The sequence below is a fragment of the Epargyreus clarus genome, unplaced genomic scaffold (assembly GCF_041222505.1).
Source record: "Epargyreus clarus isolate Ecla_fem2 unplaced genomic scaffold, WU_Ecla_fem_2.2 ptg000032l, whole genome shotgun sequence".
Lineage (NCBI taxonomy): Eukaryota > Metazoa > Arthropoda > Insecta > Lepidoptera > Hesperiidae > Epargyreus > Epargyreus clarus.
The window spans coordinates 5650073-5669737 of record NW_027332237.1 but is presented as its reverse complement, the minus strand read 5'-3'; the positions used below and the strand labels follow the sequence as shown (position 1 = coordinate 5669737).

At 41.9% G+C, this 19665-nt stretch overlaps 1 protein-coding gene across 1 annotated transcript; it reads left to right on the top strand.

Annotated features, from left to right (window-relative positions):
- Window positions 1-204: 204 nt before the first annotated feature.
- Window positions 205-19557, top strand: LOC140754944 (uncharacterized). Its single transcript, XM_073090101.1, has 20 exons — window positions 205-339; window positions 657-705; window positions 1134-1215; window positions 2840-2972; window positions 3369-3502; window positions 4078-4218; window positions 5082-5174; window positions 5594-5713; window positions 6845-6934; window positions 8214-8312; window positions 9144-9262; window positions 9857-10031; window positions 12569-12796; window positions 13684-13781; window positions 14744-14832; window positions 15662-15711; window positions 16136-16220; window positions 16626-16748; window positions 18156-18300; window positions 19369-19557. Exons 2-19 carry the CDS (start codon window positions 668-670, stop codon window positions 18284-18286), a joined length of 2028 nt encoding a protein of 675 aa, XP_072946202.1. The 5' UTR covers window positions 205-339; window positions 657-667; the 3' UTR covers window positions 18287-18300; window positions 19369-19557.
- The last annotated feature ends 108 nt before the right edge of the window (window positions 19558-19665 follow it).

The window sequence follows — 19665 nt, the reverse complement described above, 5'->3', positions numbered from 1 at the left end:
TTTTTAGTTATTTCAATTTATGCAAATACTAACTTGCGTACGTTTTTATTGCATACAAAAACGTTAAAAAATATTGAATTAATCATTATATGCATGTTTAACGTTGTTTAAGTATTATAATTAATATGAATACATGTGAAATCTAATAGTGTATGTAAACATATTTTGTAGAGTTTTAGTTGTCTGTGCTACTATGCTTCTGTTAATATGTTTTTTGTATCTGTTTATATTCTCCTGTTCTGAGCTGTGTGTGTGGTTGTACCGAACGTTTTTAAAACTGATTTATTAAAGTTTATCGTGATTTTTTCAATAACTTACTAACATTGCTTGAACCAAAAGGTACATGACGTTGTTAAATTGTTGTATTAGTTGTGATTTAGACTAAAACAATGCATAACAGCGGTAATTCGAAATTGTTGTCACTGAACGATAGCCATCATTGTCAATAATCTGTCACCTGGTCCTCTTTATTTGCTCTTCCCTAAATTGTAATGATTTGTTGATAATTAATTCGGTGACCAATCTTCATTATTTATACCACGGTATGATTTAGGAACAATTTTTGGCTAGTAGAAATTAATTTAGCCGGATAAGTTCATACTTTATTTGTATTGATTTTCGATGGATTGGATATTAATTACAAATTTGTTTTGTAGGTTTATCCACAATGGACGTAGACGACTCTGCGGTCGACTTGACCGTCAGGTAATGTTTCACTAAACATATGCTTGTTTATTTTGGTTATTTTTATAATCAACATAAATCTTTAATTTCTTATTATATGCCCTTGTATTGAATTTACATGATCACATGATGTTTGTTTTATGATTAAAGTAATTAGTCTATTGTGATTAATTACGTGTCTAATTATTTTACTTTATCACAATTGCAAATATTATATAAAACATTATTTTTTAAATATACAAATTGCATTTTGAATCATATAAAATCCATGCATTATTCAAATCGAGAGTGCAATTGAAAACAAGATCAAATTTATTTCTTGTATCCTGGGTTGAACTTGTTTTGAAAAATATATTTGAGTAAAGGTTTCTATGAACTTATGTTTGTGTTACATATGGCACATAACTGACAAATGTTGTACAATATATTAATATTTTTAATTATCATAGGTCACTGCCACCAGAATTAAATGAGCTGAGGGCACTCACAGCCAGTGGTTTAACTATTACCCCAGCTCAGCCTCCACCTCATGTAAGTTTTTAGTAAACCAAATTACAGTCACACTAATCTACATTGTATAGGATTTCTGTGCAAAATGACTGTGCAATCTGTGCAAAATGAATGCAATCTGTGCAAAATGACTGTGCAATCTGTGCAAAATCGAGTGGGAAAGATAGGATAATTAAATTTTGGGTTCTTACTTACTGAAAGCTTTATTATTTGCTCCAATAGCCTAATTCTTACAGAGAGTTTTGTGTAAGTTTGTAACCTGAGCTTCCTATATTAAGTTAATCTTATTGGGGAGGGTGTTAATTATGTACTTGTAAGAATTTTATCCAATAAAACTGCCTTAGCAACATAATCCTTGTAGATATTAATGAAGGGGAATATATCTTAGCCTACTACACACATCATATTCTTTTTAATATTACAACTAATAATCTTTATAACTTAATATAAACATGTTCACTTGTAGCAGATTTATTTAACGTTTTATTATCGAAATTTTAAATTTAAAAAAAGCTATAGTTTGAGATATTCAACATCAGTATAGTGTGGGACATTATATATTTCTATTATAAGATTTGTATTGCAAAGAAAGTTGCATAATTCTGTTTTATATGTATTACAATCAATTACTATAAATATCTTATCAAAGGTTTTTCATGACTCTCATATGAAAACCAATCAAATCATTCAGTTATTTTTACACCTACACATATTTTAGGGTACAAACACACATGTTTTTATCTGTAACAATTTACATTGAAAATATCATTTCGTTCAAGATTTAAATCTAACAATATCAATATGTGTAATTTACATCACATAGAGGTTTATTTTAATTATTTGAGAATAATATTTAACTTTAATTTATTGCTATTTTTATACATCTCATTGGAGAAAGCGTCTCCAGAACTATGATTTGCAAGCGAATGTTTATTTTCCAACTGCATATGCATACTACAATGATAATAATAAACTGTTTTCTATTTCATCCCTTACCTAAGATTGAGCGAGTAAGTATATTGGTATGATTCTCCAATTGCAGTATATATTTTAACAACCAACACCATACATTACACTTTACATAATAACTAAACATAATAGTAATTACATTTACATTTACAATAATACGAATTTAAATGAGATGCATACATTTTTCTTAATATTTCCAAAAATAACATCTTCATAATTAAACAAGTATCTGTTAGATAATAATTATTCAAATAGCATTATTTCGTTGAATAGTTTAAGGAAACTGTACAAAGGTTTGTCAGATGACTAATTGATTTGTATTATGAAGGTCAAGTGAAGTTATTCATAACAAGGTATTATCATTATGTGGTCATTGCTGACAACAAGTATTAAATAATGGCAAAATGTAGCATTTTAATCACAACATTCATAAGTTTATTAATTCTTTGACAGCCTCTAAGTAACATAATTATCTTAAATAACTTATGTTAAATATTTCGTGAAATTTTCTTATTTCAAATAATTGTAGTTATTCAAACAATAAATAGAATGAAATAGACATCCAGTAGTTGTTTCATTTGGTGTATATTTGATGTCATCTGGCAATCTGAAACACTTAACAAATTGAAGTATTACACACATGAAACATATATAAATAGTAGGAATGTATTACCAGGGCGCCAGTGGTAAGAGGGTGCTGCGGCCGCGCTCGGAACACCGCAGCTATGCGGAAAGCCCTGACATTGTGTTGCTGCCCGCTGCACCACCACACCGCAAGCCTAATATGCCTGCTCCTGCTCCATTTACTGGTAAAATAAAATGTTATACTCGTAAATAATCAAATATGCTTATATTCTTGCAAGGTAATTTTCTTTAATGTTAATAACAACAGTTCATGACCAACTAGGAAATAAATAATTAAGTATCCCAAATAAAAGAGAATTATATGGTTTTGAATGTGTTTAAATAATTTAGCATTGGTAGAGTTAGCCTTAGAGTAGTATTTTTTAATGAAAGTATGTTACAACAACACAATTACAATAATAACTACAATAATACTAACTTAGTAACTAAGGATTAATTTCGCAAAATAAAAGACGAGCCCTATACGCGCGAAACATTTAATTTTGAAGTAAACATTGGGCCAATGTATTGTGAATGTCGCAATAAATGAGCACATTAATACAAAAGAAAAATATTTTCAGATGTTAGCAGCAAGCTGAACACGAGCGTGAACGTGTCGATCACGCCGAGCGCGCCGGAGTCCCCGCGCGACCCGCGCGACGACGACGACTCCGAGGACGAGAACGAGCCGCCGCTGCCGCTGGCCGGACACAGGGTGGGTGGTGTGACGTCACCGCCGAGCTGAACACAGCGGGCACGTGTCGGTCACGTTGATCGCGATGGAGCACCCGGTCCTAATTATCATCAGGATTTCATGCTAGTTTATTGTATTTCATAAAAAAGAACACCTTAACTAGAAACATGTTTTTCCAATTCTTGTGTAACATAGCAAACTTTGCTAGTTAGAGTGGTCATAAATTTTGACATACACCACATTTTGCCGTTTTAATTTTTCATTTTTATAGAAACATTGTTTTTTTACCTAAGTTGTACTTGAGTGTTAAACGCTCGATTTTAGTAAGATTACACTACTTAAGTTGCTCATCTCGACAATAAGTCATAAAAAAATTGGTCCAGATATTCTCGAGTCATTAAAATTTACAAGAATTATTGTTTATTATTTCCGATTATCCAAGAAAAGAAGCAAAAATTTTCAAATTTCCAAGAAATGGGATCGAATCATCATAATTGGTTGAGGCACCGCAGAGTGAACATACATAAAAACACACACAGCAGAATGCATAACCTCCTTCTTTTCGAAGTCGGTTAATTTCCCCGTGTCGTGTGCAGGAGTTGTCGAGCGCGGAGATCTGGGAGCGCGAGCGGCGGTTGCGCGAGCTGCGCGAGAAGCTCCGCGCGGAGGAGACGCGCCTCGTGCTGCTGCGCAAGATCCGCCAGTCGCAGCAGGCCACCAGCCTGCCGCCCGCCAAGGTACGCAAACTGTCATCATCATCAACCTATTACTGTACCACTGCTGGGCATGGGTCTCCTCTCGGAATGAGAAGGATTAGGTCATAGTCTACCGCGCTGGCCAAGTGCGGATTGATAGACTTCACATACCTTTGAGATTTATTTTTTTAATTCTATCAGGTACGCAGGTTTCCTAACAATGTTTTCCTTCACCATTTAGCAACTGATAATTAATTTCTAATATGCACATAACCAGGCAGAGGTGTGTGCCTAGGATTTGAACCTCGGTCCCCTCGATCGAGAGGCCGAGTTTCTTAACCACTGCCGTGCACAACACGCAAACTGTACAATGTGTAGGCAGACAGACATACAAAGTACACAATTATATGGATTAATTTAATCTGTTCAATTTATAAACTTATATACTGTGCGGGACTTCTGTTCTGTTTGCAATAATTTACTGTTTACAATGGCTGATAGTAAGTTGTGACTAATGTCTAAGGTACGGATACTATTGAATTTTACAAAATATAAGAGTAGCAGGCGAGCATGCAGTCCACCTGGTGTAAGTCGTTACTGCCCCCCATGAATATCTGTAATCAACCCCATATAATATTAGATTCCTACCTGAGGTCAGCCATAGATGCGCCGTTGCCATTAAGGACCTTAGAAAAGTATGCCTCCCTTACCACACCCTTCAAATCAGAACACAGCAGCACTTAACGTTGCTGTTATGAGGAAGAAATGGGTGTGGCGGTGATTCCGCTGGAGTCGAACCACAAAGTAAGACTCCTGTTCTATTTATATGACTACGATTAAATAGAAATATCTGCCATTAAGTTGAGAATAAATGAAGACTGTAATGTCTGTAATGTGTTTCTCAGGATACAACGGGCACTGCTCTCGCGGGCAGCGGCTGTGTGGTGCCGCCCGGCGTCACCGTCACTCCCGCTCCACCGCCCGCACATCAGAATAAGGTAAGTACTTGGTTTAAATTAAAATGTGTTTAATTTTGATTTAATGAAACAAATGATAATTAAAGTGATATTTTATTTTTAGAGGACGAATCCAACCTTGAGAGCGAAGTTTGAAATCACTAAATAAGAAGCACTAAGTTTGATTGTAAATAATTTACAGCTGTGAAACCATAGATTGTTATTGTTTAGCATTTCAAAATCTATGTGTGAAATGAGACTTTATTTAATCGCTGAGATTGTTTTTAGATTTAATAGGAAAGTAGGTTAAAAAAAATAATGTTACGTTTTCAGTACCCATATAAAAACGGCCCCGTGAATTATTCCAGTGCTTTTTGGTGTTCGTTCGTTTCTTGTTTCTGAACCATACGAGGTACGGCTATTCGGTACAGTATGTCGTAACATATACGTTGTGTCGACAGCGCACGAGCGGCGCGGCGAGCGGCTCGTCGAGCGGCACGTCGCTGACGGCGAGCGCGGCGCGGCGCGGGTCCAGCCTGCCCGGCGGCGCCACGCTCACGCCCGGGCCCTACCGCTCGCAGGTACGCTCACACTACACAACATGTTCTTGTAACAATGCTGGGTAAGGATAGCCTCTCAGAATGAAGGTCGTAGTACGCACACACTCCACCACATGCTACTGTATCGATGCTGGGTAAGCATCGCCTCTGAGAATGAAGGTCTTGGTACGCACACACTCCACCACACGCTATTGTACCGATGCTGGGTAAGGATCGCCTCTCAGAATGAAGGTCTTGGTACGCACACACTACACATGCTACTGTAACAATGCTGAGTATGGCTCGCCTCTCAGAATGAGGGTCTGACGTCATCATCAACTAAGTTGCGGCGTAAGTAAGCGGTGCGGCACGCGTCCATCCTGCCCGGCGGCGTCACGCTCACGTCCGAACCGTACCGCTCGCAGGCACGCATCATGACGTTGACACTTTGAAGGTGGTAGAACCCGTTGTGGTTTGACTCCGACGGCACTACCGCCACACCTATTTCTGCCTAATAACAGCAGTGTTAAGCTGTGTTCTGGTTTGAATAGAATAAACTTTTGATTGACTTCACACGCTTTTAAAAACGTTTTCATTATGTATTCTTTCTCAGGTGTATAGGTTTTTATATATAAGTTATTATATAAGTATTGTGTTATAGGTATAGTCCGCGCCAAACTGCTAGTCCGCTCTGAAGTTGTTGCGAGCAGGTGTAGTCATACAATTTGCTATGGCCACGCGATTCATTTCTATATTCAGAGTAGACTAGCGGTTTTACGCGGACTATAACGGTGATTTCCTTCACTTGGCCTTGCACCTGAGTAACGCAGTGCTGTAGTGAATAGCAGGCTCGTGAGGGATTGAAGAGGCGTGTTTCTTGTATGATGTCTTTGTTATTACTGTCCAAATACTAAGCTTAACCTTACTTATATAACTAAGAGTCTAACGCACACTACAGTGCGGATTAGTAAATTAGTACCCTTTTTTATTTTAAAGTTGCAAATGAAATCTATTCGTTAGTTATAATATTGTGAATTTTACCAAAATATAGCAGAATAAAAATTGTACTTACATTTCTAATACATAAATAGACGAATAACCACTGTAAAAATTAAAAATGTAACACCCACCACTTGCTTTATTTAATTTTTAATTTCTTTTCCCTTTCCACAGTCATCTTCAAGCGGCGGCGCCAGCATCACCCCATCGGTGACCATCACACCGGCACCGCCGCCGGCAACGCAACATGCACAACCACAAAAGGTATTCAGAATATTGTAACAATACTGTGTCTTTATTATGAGTTAAGATAAATCACTTTGGACCGAAATGAAGTATCAAAAATCTTCAATAATCTCGTAATATGACTACTAAAAAGTATACTTGGCTGGCTTCAGGTATACACATATTCACTAAACTACGATCATTCCCGCATAATATTGTAACGATACTGTGTCTTTATTATAATTTTAGATAAATCACTTTATACCAAAAACTAAGTGTTAAAATCTTCGATAATGACCTATTGTGACTATATAGAAGAATACTTAACTGGCTTACTTGACATTACCAGATTATCTTGCTATAATGGTTCGGCTTTGCGAAATAATGAAGTGAATAAAGTTATATAAATCTGTGTTGCAAGCCCACACAGGATAGCTCGTCAGTCACCAGTAGCACTAGCGATGCAGTGAGTATGAAAAGTGATGTTTCATTTTTAATTGATACAATTGTTCTACAATTTTCTTTCTATCTTTATTTCGCTTAAATCTTATAATCGGAGACTGCCGAAAATATTGTAGTGTAAAATTTAACTATATTTTGCTTCACGCTTGACGAATTTGTTTGCTAGGCTTCTGTTTTAATAATAAAATTTCATTATTAAAATCAATTACAAGTGCAAGAAATAATAATCACAATATGCTTTACATTGAAATTATTTTATTTCAAATAAACGAATTTGATCGGAAATGACACATGAATTTTTAAATAACATATGGAATCATATGGAAATTATATGACAGAATAGGACTGTTATAATATATGAGGTAATAAAAACTTTTTGGAAACTTGCAAACACTAGAAACGCTAAAAGACAATCCAATTACTGTCCCCTCATTAATTATTTCATTTAATTTTACAGTATACACTGTAAAAATATTTTGTAGATTATAAAATGTATCTCACTTATGCATCATTACTCACATATTTAGCGTACCAATACTTTTAAGCGTAAAGCTCTCGCGATTCTCGCGATAATATACGAATCGGGTTGTTCTCGCGTGTATGTGGAGCGAGTTCAACACTTTAAATATTTTTTTCTTTGCAATTTTTGTTTTAAAAAGCATAGATAAATTCTTCAAAATACGTTATTTATTTATTAGGTAATCCAACAGCGATACATTTAATATTTTCACAATATATACAGTACGTCGTAGATTAAGCCAAAACAGGATTACACAATTAGTGTAGGCAGACAATTGACGTGTGCATTTGTGTAATTATTATTATTAGTAGTGAAGCATAATGTGTTTGTCAGCAGACGAGCTCTCGCAGCTCGGAGGACACACAAACTCCGGCGCAGCGCCAGGCCGCCGCCAAGCTGGCTCTCCGCAAGCAGCTCGAGAAGACGCTGCTACAGGTAGCTTATTCTTTATATTGATTATAATGACTACAGAGTGGCATAACTATACGGTGCCAGGACTTGCAAAAGATGGTTCAGGAGTTCGTGGCCCGCCTCGCACTCACAATGTATGACCGGGTGGAGGCCGGACCATACTCCCATTTAAAGGGGTTCGCGCCCCTACACGATCGACCTCCTGCGCGCTCCCGCGGGAGCTCCCAGGGCTGGCAACCCTCGACCATCAGGGGGCCGATCGTCCACTCGGTAATAACGACTCGACAAGTACCGAACCACCCACTTAACAGTGGGGTTGGTCTATTTTAGATACTTGTTCATTATATTATAATGTTTAAATAAAATTATATTGTTATAATTAAATATTATAAATCCAGGGGGGAATTCGACCACCTGAGTATCTGCCCGGGCAAAGAGGTATCCTCGAGACCCGAATTTCCTGCCCAGCGCCCTTATGTTGACACTGCCGCAATATATGTGCGCCCGGGGGGGTAAGACGTCCCAGATATAGATATAGACTTTCAAAATACCCAGCCTGACGGGGCGACCGACCCAAGAGGCTGCGAGGTCAAAAGTGACCATAACGAATATAATGTTTATAAGTGACATGTGCAGTTAAGACAAAGAAATCGAAGAAAAAGTGCAGAGAAGTATCGTTTCACTCGTAAATGATCTAAAAACTACATTTTTTTAATACTTTTCAAACACGAAAATAGATGACAGTGACAATTTCAATTGTCAAAACTGGTTACATTTTCTTGTTTGGAGTGAGTAATCTTTACTAATTTATGACTCTAAAACAAAACGATTTACATCACCACCTTTATTCTTCAGATTCCGCCGCCCAAGCCGCCGCCGCCGGAGATGAACTTCATCCCGTCGCCGAGCAACACGGACTTCGTGTACCTCGTGGGCCTCGAGCACGTTGTTGATTACCTCACTAATGAGGAGCGGTTAGTGTAACAATACTGTATACACATCTAGAATAATGTTTTGTCTCCATTTTAAGCCTAATTTTTATCAATTTGTAAAGAAGCACTGTGGTGGGATATACTACAAGTTTTTCTTAGTTGTGTAGAGGAACCTGTATCCAGAAGTGGTGCTTAAAAATTCACAAATGAAAGCCAAAGATAATAAAAAAAAAAAACTTCTATAGATAATAATAATAATATAAATTATATTGAAAGCTTTATGCCACTGGAACAAACTTACTGCACTTATGGTGACGACGCATCCAAGGGTATCTATCGTATCTGATGAATGCGCGTGTGGGTTATATGGTGCATTCTGTAAACGAGCCGCTTCTGCGCTGTGCGTGACCACACAAGTGCTCTTTCAACTGCATGCTCGTGATTTGCGTGCGCGCGCACTCTGCGAATCGCACGTAAGTTATAGTTACAGGTGCGTCGTACAGACGCAGCGATTGTTCCCGTGCGGTACACGAGCGCTGTGCATGCGTAGCGCATTCGCCAGATTTATACGCACCACAATGTCGAGTCACGAGAGGTCTTTTGTTTGATATGAATGTTGTTACCGTTTGCACGCAGCATGCCGCGGTCGAGCGTGCCCGCCGTGTGCGCGCAGTGCGGCGGCGACTTCACGTGCGTGTGGCGCTGGGAGCGAGCGCCGCCGCGCAAGCAGGACGCCACCTTCGCCTGCGCGCCGCACGCGCGCCGCCTCTGCGAGCTCTGCGTCTCCGGGAACGTCAAGCGCGCGCTCAAGGTACGCGCGCCCACACACACAGGCTACACACTTCACGTGCGTGTGGCGCTGGGAGCGAGCGCCGCCGCGCAAGCAGGACGCCACCTTCGCCTGCGCGCCGCACGCGCGCCGCCTCTGCGAGCTCTGCGTCTCCGGGAACGTCAAGCGCGCGCTCAAGGTACGCGCGCCCACACACACAGGCTACACACTTCACGTGCGTGTGGCGCTGGGAGCGAGCGCCGCCGCGCAAGCAGGACGCCACCTTCGCCTGCGCGCCGCACGCGCGCCGCCTCTGCGAGCTCTGCGTCTCCGGGAACGTCAAGCGCGCGCTCAAGGTACGCGCGCCCACACACACAGGCTACACACTTCACGTGCGTGTGGCGCTGGGAGCGAGCGCCGCCGCGCAAGCAGGACGCCACCTTCGCCTGCGCGCCGCACGCGCGCCGCCTCTGCGAGCTCTGCGTCTCCGGGAACGTCAAGCGCGCGCTCAAGGTACGCGCGCCCACACACACAGGCTACACACTTCACGTGCGTGTGGCGCTGGGAGCGAGCGCCGCCGCGCAAGCAGGACGCCACCTTCGCCTGCGCGCCGCACGCGCGCCGCCTCTGCGAGCTCTGCGTCTCCGGGAACGTCAAGCGCGCGCTCAAGGTACGCGCGCCCACACACACAGGCTACACACTTCACGTGCGTGTGGCGCTGGGAGCGAGCGCCGCCGCGCAAGCAGGACGCCACCTTCGCCTGCGCGCCGCACGCGCGCCGCCTCTGCGAGCTCTGCGTCTCCGGGAACGTCAAGCGCGCGCTCAAGGTACGCGCGCCCACACACACAGGCTACACACTTCACGTGCGTGTGGCGCTGGGAGCGAGCGCCGCCGCGCAAGCAGGACGCCACCTTCGCCTGCGCGCCGCACGCGCGCCGCCTCTGCGAGCTCTGCGTCTCCGGGAACGTCAAGCGCGCGCTCAAGGTACGCGCGCCCACACACACAGGCTACACACTTCACGTGCGTGTGGCGCTGGGAGCGAGCGCCGCCGCGCAAGCAGGACGCCACCTTCGCCTGCGCGCCGCACGCGCGCCGCCTCTGCGAGCTCTGCGTCTCCGGGAACGTCAAGCGCGCGCTCAAGGTACGCGCGCCCACACACACAGGCTACACACTTCACGTGCGTGTGGCGCTGGGAGCGAGCGCCGCCGCGCAAGCAGGACGCCACCTTCGCCTGCGCGCCGCACGCGCGCCGCCTCTGCGAGCTCTGCGTCTCCGGGAACGTCAAGCGCGCGCTCAAGGTACGCGCGCCCACACACACAGGCTACACACTTCACGTGCGTGTGGCGCTGGGAGCGAGCGCCGCCGCGCAAGCAGGACGCCACCTTCGCCTGCGCGCCGCACGCGCGCCGCCTCTGCGAGCTCTGCGTCTCCGGGAACGTCAAGCGCGCGCTCAAGGTACGCGCGCCCACACACACAGGCTACACACTTCACGTGCGTGTGGCGCTGGGAGCGAGCGCCGCCGCGCAAGCAGGACGCCACCTTCGCCTGCGCGCCGCACGCGCGCCGCCTCTGCGAGCTCTGCGTCTCCGGGAACGTCAAGCGCGCGCTCAAGGTACGCGCGCCCACACACACAGGCTACACACTTCACGTGCGTGTGGCGCTGGGAGCGAGCGCCGCCGCGCAAGCAGGACGCCACCTTCGCCTGCGCGCCGCACGCGCGCCGCCTCTGCGAGCTCTGCGTCTCCGGGAACGTCAAGCGCGCGCTCAAGGTACGCGCGCCCACACATACAGGCTACACACTTCACGTGCGTGTGGCGCTGGGAGCGAGCCTGCTATACAACTCTAACTTGTATACACTTCCTGCATTGTAAACCTGGTACCTGCGGGGTCGTTAAGCTTGTACTAGAGGACACTCATAAACTTACACTCATCTTCTACTTCTATACCCATACACTTGCACAGCACATCTGGCATCTTCAGCAGCGCCAAATGTAAGCTCAAAGTTCACCATCCCCACACCTGAACACAATATCTACACCATCCTATCTAATGTGTCTACGCACATTAAGTACGTATTTTAACGTATACTCACAAACACATACACACCCGTATTGTGCCACGTTTTCAAGGAAGGTATATTTTGAAGTTTTTATATTTGATCAGTTTTATATTTGTTCTTACGTTTTTTTTTTTTTTTTTTTTTATAATATAAGAGTAGCAGACGAGCATGCAGTCCACATGATGGTAAGTGGCTACTGCCGCCCATGGACATCTGTAATCAACCCCAGATAGGATTAGATATTCCTACCTGAGGTCGGCCACAGATGCGCCGCTACCCCTGAGGACTAAGCTGGAACGCCTCGGAAAAGTCTGTCTCCCTTACCACACCCTTCAAACCGGAACACAGCAGCGCTTAACACTGCTGTTATTAGGTAGAAATAGGTGTGGCGGTGGTGCCGCCGGAGTCGAACCACAAAGGGTTCTACCACCGTTATGTATTATTTTGCTACTATCTTTATGATATATTTTATATTGTTTAAATATATTTTAATATATGGTCGTGTTTTGTGTGTGTCCAGGCGGAGCACACGGCGCGCCTCAAAACCGCGTTCGTGCGCGCGCTGCAGCAGGAGCAGGAGATCGAGCGGCGGCTGGCGGCACCGGCCGCGTCCCCGCCGCCCGCGCCGCCGCCCGCGCACGCCGCGCACGCGCACCACGCGCCGCTGCCCGCGCACGCGTCGCACGCGCCGCACACCGCGCACGCGCCGCACGCCGCGCACGCGCAGCACTCGCACCGCGCGCCGCAGGTACACACACACACACCAGATGTATAGATACACATGCACGGGCCGCACACACGCCACGCACTCGCACCGCACGCCACAGGTACACACAGGCACACATCGTACCACAAGTACATATGTGCAGACACATACACACACGCCGCTGCCCAAGCACGTGTCGCACTCGCACCGCGCGGCACAGGTACACGCATGCACACAAACATAGCCACATAGCATGTGTATCCGGTGCCGCAGGTACACGCACACACGCACCACAGGTGTACAGACACATACGCACGCGCACCACCTGCCGCTGCGGGCGCACGTGCAATACTCGCACCGCGTGCCCCAGATACACGCACACACACATACGCACACAGATGTAGGCACAAACACGTGTACACGCACGTCCACCTGTATTTAGAGACACCAATCAGCTACATACTGTTTTTCAGAATAGACATAACCAGACATATGCTGTTCTAAGAAGGGGTTACGTCAGGGTCTTCACACCTCTCTTAGCAAAGACATGTTATTTAGATGAATTATGCTTATGGCGGTACACTAATTTAATGTGAACAGAGTCTCAGGTTTGATCTCCAACTAAACAAATATATGTTTGATGAATATAAAACAGAATAGAATAGAATAATTTATTTGCATAGAATAGGTACATAATCAGGTGTTACAAAATTTAGGTTATCTTATTCTGTAACAATACAGTAGCATGCAAATGAAATAGTTGTAAAAAAAAATACAATTGCAGTTGCATAAAAAGTCATTTATATTATAAAAAATGATCAACAATAAATATGTACCACACATAGACAAGATACCTTAGTAATGAACCTGTGAGTGTAGGTTATTGCATTAAAATAATGTATAAAAAATGATAATAATGTGTGTGTCAGATGTCGCTGTCGCGCAGCTCGGCGCGCTCGGCCACGCCGGCCGCCGCGCCGCCGCCCGCCGCCGCCGCGCCCGGCAAGTCGCAACCCGCTCCACCCAGGTAACTTTAGTTACTAGCTGACCCGGCAAACGTATTGTTGCTATAAAAAAAATGCTAAAGGTGAACAATCCTCATCACGTAGGGGTATGAAAAATAGATAGTAGCCGATTCTCAGACCTACCGAATATATAAAAATTGGTGGAAAGACATAAAATTTGGTGGAAATCGGTATAGCCGTTTCGGAGGAGTACAGTAAGTAACATTGTGTCACGATAATTTTATGTACAAGATATATATTTTTGGTGCGTTTAGAAAAACATGTCTGAGTGTATTTTTAGCGGAATACGTCTCTATCTGTCTTCTACGTTTGTCTTATTAAATATCATTATTGGTGTTGAAGCTATCTTTTCTTAAAGGGATCTTTGCAAAATAGTTTCGAAAACTAATGTTCTGGAAATAAAATTATTAGATAGGTAAAGAATTTATTTGACTTGCTGCAGAAATCCATTCCTGTTATAAATATATAAAACAACATTTAAAGCTATTATTTCATGAACAATAAATTATTTTACATTCATCTTTGTCTTCCGATGGCATTGATATTTTACACACGATTATATGTAATTATAAAAATAAAAAAAACATATACGCCCCACATGGGCATAAAAACCTAGAACTTAGTTTACAAATTTACAAATGTATAATATGTGAAATGACTTTATACGTACATGCTTTCTATTGGGCTATACTGGGCCACAACTTTCCTCTCAGCTTTCATCCTGAGAGGATTATAGGGTTATTCGCTCTAGCGAATTGGTAGACTTCATACATAAACTTTTGATAGTGTACTTTAAGAATTCTCAATATTTTTGTTGACCATTACACCAAGTGATAAGATTAAGAAACCAAGTTTTACTATTAAATATTACTGTCTATCACTTTCTATAACAATATATGAATCTATCAACGTAACGATATGAGTCCAGGAGCAATAGTTGAGTTAATGATTGTCCATTGTCCAGCAGGAGCATCAGCTCGTCGGAGTCGCTGCGCGGGCACCACGGCGAGCGCGCGCGCGACGCGGCCGACGTGCCCGCCAAGAAAGGTAAAGGTAACTGGACCGCCCTGCTTACTATGCGCACACACACACACACACACACGCACACGCACATACACCCCCCACACACACACGCCACACACGTGTCAAAAGACTACCTTGCAATACGATATATCGATAAATACTCGGTTCAGTATCGATAAATACTTTACCTTCCAAAACTCTTAAAGTGCGCTTATTTGGATTGTATGAATTTGAATTTATTTAAAAAAAAAAACTATTAAAAATATTACATTTTGAAGATAAATTTTATTTTGTTAATTTGCATGAGTATTTTAAAATCGTTCAGTAACAAAAGGTGGATGATATGATAATGATAATTTTGTAACATGCTTTTAATTGTAATTGTTTAATATGTAACTTTTACTAAATTTGAAAATGAACCAAAGGATTTGCTATCTACCTCGATGTTATATAACTTACATCATACTAGTATCCTTTAAAAATAAAAACAAAAAAAGCATTATGTGATATTTCACCTTTTCTTTTTATCTAAAACTTTTCTGGTATCTGATCTTAGTTCTAAATCACTTTCTATTATTAGTAAGAATCATATGAACCCTCATCCTGTCCCTCGTAGAATGTAATAGGAACCTACTATCACATAGGCATGTCTACTAATACTAGTTCAAATTATAAACCTAATATGGAAATACAAAACTCAATCATAGAAAACCTTCAGTCTTTATTAAATTTTAATACTTTATTTTATTTGATTTCAATACTGTTATAACATACCCATTGGCTAAAGCTACTAGCTTAGTACGTAATGTGTGTGTGTGATGACAATACTGAGTATTATCCGCCGTTTCGCCTGTTGAAGGATCGTCCTCGAGCAGCACATCGCAGGGCAGCAGCAGCAAGCAGCATCAGGTGTGTGGTATTTATATATTATTAATGTAAAGGAAATTATGTTACATTCGAATAATGAATGAATGAATTTTCAGGTCATTATAACAATAAATGGTTAAAACTTGTAAAAAGGATTTGCGAAATTATTGTATTTTTTATTTATACTTATTTGTATATACTTAAAGGTATGAACCATGTATATAAAATATGAAAACACAATTTGAAATATCATTTTTTTTTCTTAAATTTATAATAGGAATGTCCATGGCACTAAATAGCCACAAAGTTTATCACAAAGTATATTACTTAAAAATTAGAACTTTACACAAGATTTGAAACTGAAGTGATTTCATAACAGAAATTATTTTATTTACATTTAATTTAATTTCAATATTTTTTAAATATTGTTGTAATTATATATAATGATGTTGTTGTATGTCAACAGCTGGCGGCGGCGGCGGCGGCGCAGATGGCGTTCGAGCAGCACAGCGCCGCGGCCATGCAGGCGCTGCAACACCAGCTGCTTAGAGGTTGGTGTCTCAGGTTTCAACAAGGGCAGACACACATAAAAGGCATTGTGTGGCCGCACCGTCAAAATCGCGGTGTTGCCGATTCGTCGCAACGTAGCATGTATTCCGACGATTGATGAAAAATGCTCCTTATAGCGGCACGCGCTGCCGCAACGTTCGACGCTTAGTGACGCGTTGCGTTGTATCATTGCGCCGCTATACAATGTAACTCACTTTTGTAATGTGTAATTGGTACTCACGATACGTATGCGGTTTTAATTCCTTTATTGCCGGTATTTAAAATTGCTTAAAGTAATGCTGTAAAAAAGGACTGACTAATGACTCCATTTGGAATATATATTTTGAGTAGTCAATCTATCAAAGCCCGTATATAAAAATGATTATAAATATTGTTTTTATTTTTAGGTCTTAGCGGCGCCGGAGGTAGCGGCGGCATGACTCCAGCAGCGGCGGCGGCCATGATGCAGTTCTCGCCGCTCATCTACACCTACCAGCTGGCCATGGCGCAGGCCGCGCTAGGTAAGCGTTGTACGTATTGCGCCATGCCATATCATACCCCACACCCACACCCCACACCCCACACCCCGCCGCTGGGCAACGCACCCCAATATGCAGATCTCGCCGCTCATCTACACCTACCAAAGTTAAGGTATCATTTTATGTGTCATCGCTTTGAGTGTTCGTATTTTATTATTTTTGTAATCTAATTGAATAAGTGTATGCTAATATGTTTCGAAATTGTCATAAGATCCGTTTATCAAACTAAAGTTAAGTTGAAGTAATTTTAACTCTGAGGTAAAATCGTGTGAATCAAATTGCAGACTAATTAAACTTTATTTCTGAGCTATGAAAACGCTTCGAAGGGATTCCAGAAATACAATATATTCTTCCATAATCATCAACATTTACAATAATACATCTTTATCCACTAATTTATCACATCTCCGTTATAAAAAAAAAACATTGCAAAAATCAGTTGACAATTCATAACTGAAAGCAAGACTGAATATTCTAAAAATATAAAAAAGAAAAGTATTTAATAAGTGACGTAAAGTATTAACAACCAGCAATATAAATGGATGTGCCTCTAGTAAAGTGATGTGCCTCAGTGCCTGTAACATTCGGCCATTACCTTTTAAAAATTGATGTTGGCGAAAATCGAAATGATTTGAAAGAAATTAATGGAATTATCATGCAATTTCAATCATATGGTTTTATTTTTATATCGGCGTTAGGGTCTAATTTTTTATGGTGAAGTCGAAATTAATGGTTTTGAATTCACATGTGCTTCCTGTGTTCCTTGCACAAGTTTAGTGTCACCGATCAAATCAAATTATTCATTTGCTAGAATATAGTATTTTTACAAGGATATTGAATTTATAATGAGTACATTATGTTGTACCGCATTGGTCGTGCAAAATGTATATATCTTGATAAATGATTTGTAACATCTATAATTAAATACTCCATATTATTATACATTCTTAAGGTTCTATAAAACATATGTCTATGATATCTATCTTACCATATCTATTTTGTACACACCATGTTTGCCTATCATATAAATTTTTCGACCATAGGAGCTGCTGGAAGAAATTTCAGGTTGGAATAAGTAGGCCTCCGTACTATATTTCTTAATAATGCTCTTTTTTATTATGTTTCTGTGTACATAAATAAATAAATAAAAAAGAATAAAACAAAGAAAAAATGACAAAGTCAAATCAATGATATTATAATGTTTAGTGGTTTAACTAAGGGAGATCTCCCGCCGGGCTAGGTGATCATGCACGGGGAGCGGCCGTACTCCGTCACTCTCAGTTCGGAGCTTTTATATATGCAAGATGTTAAGGAAACTTTGATAGCGTGATTAAGTTCAGCTCATGAGTAGCGGGAAGTCGCTACAGTGGCACGAGTAATGCTACGTTGTGTGTGCAGCGAGCAAGGGCGGCAACAGCGGCGGCGGCGCGGCCATGGCGGAGATGCAGCGCGTGGCGGAGGCGCAGCGCCAGTACCTGCTCGACATGATCCCCGGACAGCACGCGCGCAACCCCTGGACCAAGAACTGAACTCCGCGCGCCAGGTACCACACCATCTTTATTATTATAAACACAATATTTAAGGTGCAAGACAGGGGCGGCTCTAGCTCGTGTAACGCCCGAGTGCAATGAAACCCTGGCGCCCCCTATACCTGACCCCTGATATAAGGTTTATTTCGAGTTGAAGCAAAATGTTCGAAAAAGAAGCCGCCCATAGGGAGCTCGCGTTTGAGAACTGCCGCCACCGCGCTGGCTGGCTGCTTCTGTCACGCCCGTGTGCGTTGCACACCCTGCACTATAGGTTAAGCCGCCCCTGGTGGTAGAACCCTTTGTGGTTCGACTCGAGCGGCACCACCACTACACCTATTTCTGTTATAACAGCAAGCTGTTAGGCGCTGCTGTGTTCCGTTTTGAAGGGTGTGTTAAGGGAGACTTACTTTTCCGAGGCATTCCAGCTTAGTCCTCAGGGGTAGCGGCGCATCTGTGGTCGATCTCAGGTAGGAATATCTAATCCTATCTGGGGTTGATTACAGATGTCCATGAGCGGCAGTAGCCACTTACCATCAGGTGGACTGCATGCTCGTCTGCTTATTGGTAAGAAGGACCATACCTATGTATTCAAAAGTGTCCGCCGAAAATCGTTCGATTGGTTAAATGATGGTGTTAGAGAGTATGTCCACCGCCACCCCCAACGAACCGTCTCCGAAAACGAAATGAAGGCGCCGAATTAGCGGCACATAATAATAAATGTATACCACGTGTCCACCGTACGTCCGTCATGTCATAGTAAAGTGGGCCCGAAATAATCTCGACACATTTAACCGATATTCCATATGACGTGGTTCTATTTACCTTTATTCTCCATAGTTATAAACATTGAACGACTGACCGAAAGATGTGCATGTATCTGTGCTCAAATTAAAGCAACAACAAACTTGAGAAATACTGTTTGTCATTCGACTGAGCAAGTCATCAAGTCCATAACAGAATTACGACCATTTGCTTCTATATTATTAAATTCACAAAAAATATAAACTATATTTTTTCCTTATAAACCTGAGTTGTGTATGATTATAATATAAATCACACATTTTTCTTATTTTATTTTTCAGGTAAATCAATGGAGCAAGAATTTGAGGCGAAAGATTTCACGTCTTTACATTACAGTAAGCTAGATAGTCGTTTTAGTTAGTTAAGCATCGTTTTGAAACTATTGACTGTGTGAAGATAAATCATCTGTTATCCCACTATTGGGCAATGACCCGCATTTTGACCAGATATTTTTTGTAACAAGGGCAAACTATAGAAAATGTTTTATAGTCGGCTCAAAACTGCAGTAATTTGATGTCGAATAAAAATGTAATGCTGCCATGAGCTTGAATCAAAAGTTTTGTTAGAATGTACCCTGG